The 3,534-nt window shown below is 56.5% G+C and overlaps 4 protein-coding genes across 4 annotated transcripts in view; 2 read left to right on the top strand and 2 right to left on the bottom strand.

The window, feature by feature from the left end:
• The window catches only part of SNOG_07695 (hypothetical protein), a gene marked incomplete at both ends in the record, with an annotated part of 2,297 nt that extends 1,436 nt beyond the window's left edge, over positions 1–861 (bottom strand). The window contains 2 exons of the mRNA XM_001797976.1: positions 32–156; positions 209–861. Of these exons, the coding sequence (XP_001798028.1) occupies positions 32–156; positions 209–861 (778 nt within the window). The remainder of the gene's footprint in view (positions 1–31; positions 157–208) is intronic.
• Positions 862–1,675: 814 nt separating this feature from the next.
• Positions 1,676–2,134, top strand: SNOG_07694 (hypothetical protein; the record flags this gene model as incomplete). Its single annotated transcript, XM_001797975.1, has 2 exons — positions 1,676–1,757; positions 1,857–2,134. The coding sequence occupies 2 exons, from the start codon at positions 1,676–1,678 to the stop codon at positions 2,132–2,134; spliced, it is 360 nt and encodes a 119-aa protein (XP_001798027.1).
• Positions 2,135–2,608: 474 nt separating this feature from the next.
• On the top strand, positions 2,609–3,082 carry SNOG_20089 (hypothetical protein). Its single transcript, XM_001797974.1, has 2 exons — positions 2,609–2,875; positions 2,932–3,082. Exon 1 carries the CDS (start codon positions 2,625–2,627, stop codon positions 2,739–2,741), a length of 117 nt encoding a protein of 38 aa, XP_001798026.1. The 5' UTR covers positions 2,609–2,624; the 3' UTR covers positions 2,742–2,875; positions 2,932–3,082.
• SNOG_07693 (hypothetical protein) lies at positions 3,021–3,376 on the bottom strand (the record flags this gene model as incomplete). Its single annotated transcript, XM_001797973.1, has 2 exons — positions 3,021–3,053; positions 3,161–3,376. The coding sequence occupies 2 exons, from the start codon at positions 3,374–3,376 to the stop codon at positions 3,021–3,023; spliced, it is 249 nt and encodes an 82-aa protein (XP_001798025.1).
• Positions 3,377–3,534: the final 158 nt, after the last annotated feature.

Raw genomic sequence — 3,534 nt, 5'->3', positions numbered from 1 at the left:
GACCGATATGCGCGTCATTGCCTCGAGAGACGTGTCGGGGTCGATGAGCCCCTTTCGTATGTGGATAATATGGGCTCGTTTTGCTTGCCCTGGATACATAATGGATTGCCGGTGCAGGGGCCCTTTTCTGGTTTTGTCATCTTGTCGACGAAAGTACTGCGGACGAGTCAGAAATGTGTGTAGAGGTTGCACGGTCAGGGGAACATACAGTACGGGGTATCCGACGAAGAGGGCCAACAGGCCGAGTGCGAGAAAAGCGAGACCTCCAACGTTAACCATACCTCTCCTGGTGAAAATGTCGCAATCGCGCTGCTCCTTCTCGTTGGGGTCGGGGTTGTGCAGATAGTCGTCCTTTTCGACATCCTCAGGGAACAGTAGCAGGCCGGCCGAGGGTAGGATGTTGAACTTTTCCGATACGGTCTGGGTGTTGAGATCCTCTTCGCTGCCGGCCCGCGACGGGGCTCTCGAGTCGTCGAATGGCGAGGCAAAGGGGCCCCGTGAGTCGCCGGTCATGTCTGAGCTCCAGCTTGTCCGCCGTGACATGGCAGACGGTGACCGTTGCGGCGACTCATCGCGATAAGGGCGCGTCTTGAGCTTCCTGGGCGGCAGCAGCAGCTCAGCGGATGCGGCGATGTCTGCATTGCTGTACAAGCCGGGCGCTGTTGGCGAGACGAGTCCGGGACTTTGGGGGGCCGTGGTTGGCCGTATGGGCTGGGTCAAGGAGCGGGCGGAGGTTGTCCTTGCGGTGCTGGGTCGCACGGCAGGCGGCGAGTTATCGTCGGTGCGCGCCTCCTGTGTGCCAGAGTTGAGGCGGATATGGGGAGGGCCGCTGCCCCGGGGCGATTGCGGCATCAGGGACATGTTGGACAGGCGTGCAGGCGTGTGAGCGAGCGTATAGGGTGAGTGGCTAACAGATGGCGGCTCCTATGGGCAGGCCAGGGCAATGGTGCGATGGCGTGCGATGTGCAATGTGCAATGTTGGTAAACGAGTGTTGTGGTCGGGCTGCGGAACGCAATGGGGGAAGAAATCCTGCAAAGGGAGCGGCCTGCGGGTGCCCTGCAACGGTGACGGCGGCGGCGACGGGGCAACAAGGAGACTGGCTGTGCAGGCTGCGAATACAAACAAGTATCCTCCGGTAGCAGTACCTGTGAAAAAGCCGACGGGCAAAAGCTGCTTGGTATTGCTGCTGGTGTCGAGGACAGAAACGAGCGAGGGCGGCAGAGAAGAAGTGGTTCCACGTTCGTAGAGGACGCCTGCTTCGCTCCTGGGCCAAACGGGGGCGTTGCCAGGATAGGTAGTCTGACCAGGAACGCGCCAACAACCTTGAACACGCTTGGCGCACGCTGAAGCACACCTCAACTGTCAGAGACGGAAGGTTCGAGGCTGGATGCAGTTGGGATGGATATAGGCTCTAGCAGCATGTGTATTCGATGTGAACGTGTGGGAAGATGGAGGGTGAAGGCACGCGATGGGTCAGGTGAGTTGTGCACGCTGCTGAGAGAAGGAGAATGCTGCGGGCTGGCAGCTCTGGTCCCTGACTGGCTCCACTGCCTCTCAGGAGTGAAGATCTCGAAGCTCGCCCAAGACGCGGCCAATGGGGCCTCTGCAGCGCTTGGGTGCGGCGACTCTTGGTGCTGCCGCTTACGCACTCATGCGGAATGGCTTGCTAAAATTATGGTGGCTAATACGACCCTCGTAGCTCCAACGGCTGCAAGCCCTGCTCAACAGGACATGGCCGTCGTTGTAGGTGCATGCAGTGAGTTGTGAATGGCGATAGGCGTATGCAAACTTGTGAACGCACCAAGATGCTCCTGTACATACATAGATGCATACCACATACTACGTACATCCCTAGGTACCACTGTTGATCACCCCCAACGGCAGCCACCGCCCATCCCATGTGCAGATGCGCACCCGCACTGCCAGTCTTCGAAACGCCCCCCGAGATTGCAAACAGACCTGCTTGGCCCTCCAATCCTCAACGGGCCTGTCCGTCATGCGCCGCCATCGAAAGCCAGCGACCCTGGCCCCTGGCAGCACCGCCCGTTTGGCAATCGGCCCTCTAGCCAGCCCACCGCTGTCAACGCGACCGCTCTTCGTCATCCCTCATGTGCAACAAACGTCTGTTTCTGAAGAAACATGATCCCACAAAAACCGCCCCAGTATTTCACTTCTCGCTTCTGCAACCCAATCTCATTCGAAGCGTTCGCTCGCGTGCTAGCCTGGCAAGATTGAGATGGACGAGAGATTACGCGTCGCACCGCAAATAATTAACTCTCCCTGCCCAGCCCGCTGCATCGGTCTTCCTTGCCGAATAGGTTCAGTGCACGCCTTTATCGATATCTCGGAATAGAATCACCAGCCTCGCAAGTGCATATTGCTCCGTTAGTCAGTCTCGGACTTTGGCCTGGACCTCGTGTCTGTGAAGGATAAGGATAGCTATCGTATCGTGGCGGGCAGATCCGCCACCAGTTTGCTGAATCCTGAATCCTCATTCTCTGCTTCCATCACTCGCATTCCGACGCCTTCTAGAAGCGTGCGTCGACATGCGTCATGTGAGTGTAGCCTGAACTCTATGTTTAACGGCCCTTGTCGCCCTGCTTTCGTGAAGTAAAGCATAAGCATGATTATTAGCACGACATCTCAAAATACCATCCGCTGCGCCCCCTTCTTCGCCTTACCCGCCAAGCGCGCGCCGAAATTGAGACAAGGCAGCGGCCGTACCGAGATGATCCCGTGATTGGGCCTCTCCTTTAACCTCACCCGCGAATCAGAGCACGCCATTGCTGGCGTAGGGCTGAGATGGTGTGAATGCAAGCTGAAGGTTATCGATAGCTCGCGTGCAAGAGAGCTGACAGTGCAAGGCTGACCTTGGTGAGCCTGGTTTCATCATCGCGGTCCGCGGATCTGACATGACTGATCTGCTGCAGTTTGGTGATCATTTCGTTGGGTTAAGGGTGAAGCACCACGTCCATGCGCTTTGGTCAAGTTTGCACATCGTCATCGAGAAGATTAACGTTCAACTGTTCGTTTGGGACGTATTCGTGATATCCTAGGACTTTTGGTAAACAAAAGTTTCATAATAGTGCATGCAAATTCTGGCTGTAGTCGGCTCACATGCCCCTATCACGACTCTACGCTCAGTGCCTTCAAACCCACAAGCCGGCCATCCTTCTCATCCACTGCAACAACATAGTACTCCGCCCTTGTCCCATCGATCTGCACCTTGAACACCTTGACATCCCCGTTCCCTGCAGCTTTCACTGCATCGATGACCTTTCTGTACTGGCTCGCGAACGCTGTGCCCTTGACCTCCTCCACATCCTTGCCGCCGCCTATTAGTTCCTTAAGATCACCTGTGAAACTGTCAGTCATGCCATCTCACACCTTACCAGACGGTGCTCATTGAGACATGTATCATACCAGCTGATATCGAGCTCCCGCTGTACTTCAGTGCCACAGGCTCGAACGGCTCGTCTGCATCACTGACGTAGTACTCCTCCACCCTTTCTCGAGTGCTTGTGGTACTGCTG

The sequence above is a fragment of the Parastagonospora nodorum genome (assembly GCF_000146915.1).
Source record: "Parastagonospora nodorum SN15 chromosome Unknown scaffold_11, whole genome shotgun sequence".
NCBI classification, from domain to species: Eukaryota; Fungi; Ascomycota; class Dothideomycetes; order Pleosporales; family Phaeosphaeriaceae; genus Parastagonospora; species Parastagonospora nodorum.
Note: the sequence above shows the minus strand (reverse complement) of the source record. Positions and strands in the feature narration are given on the sequence as shown.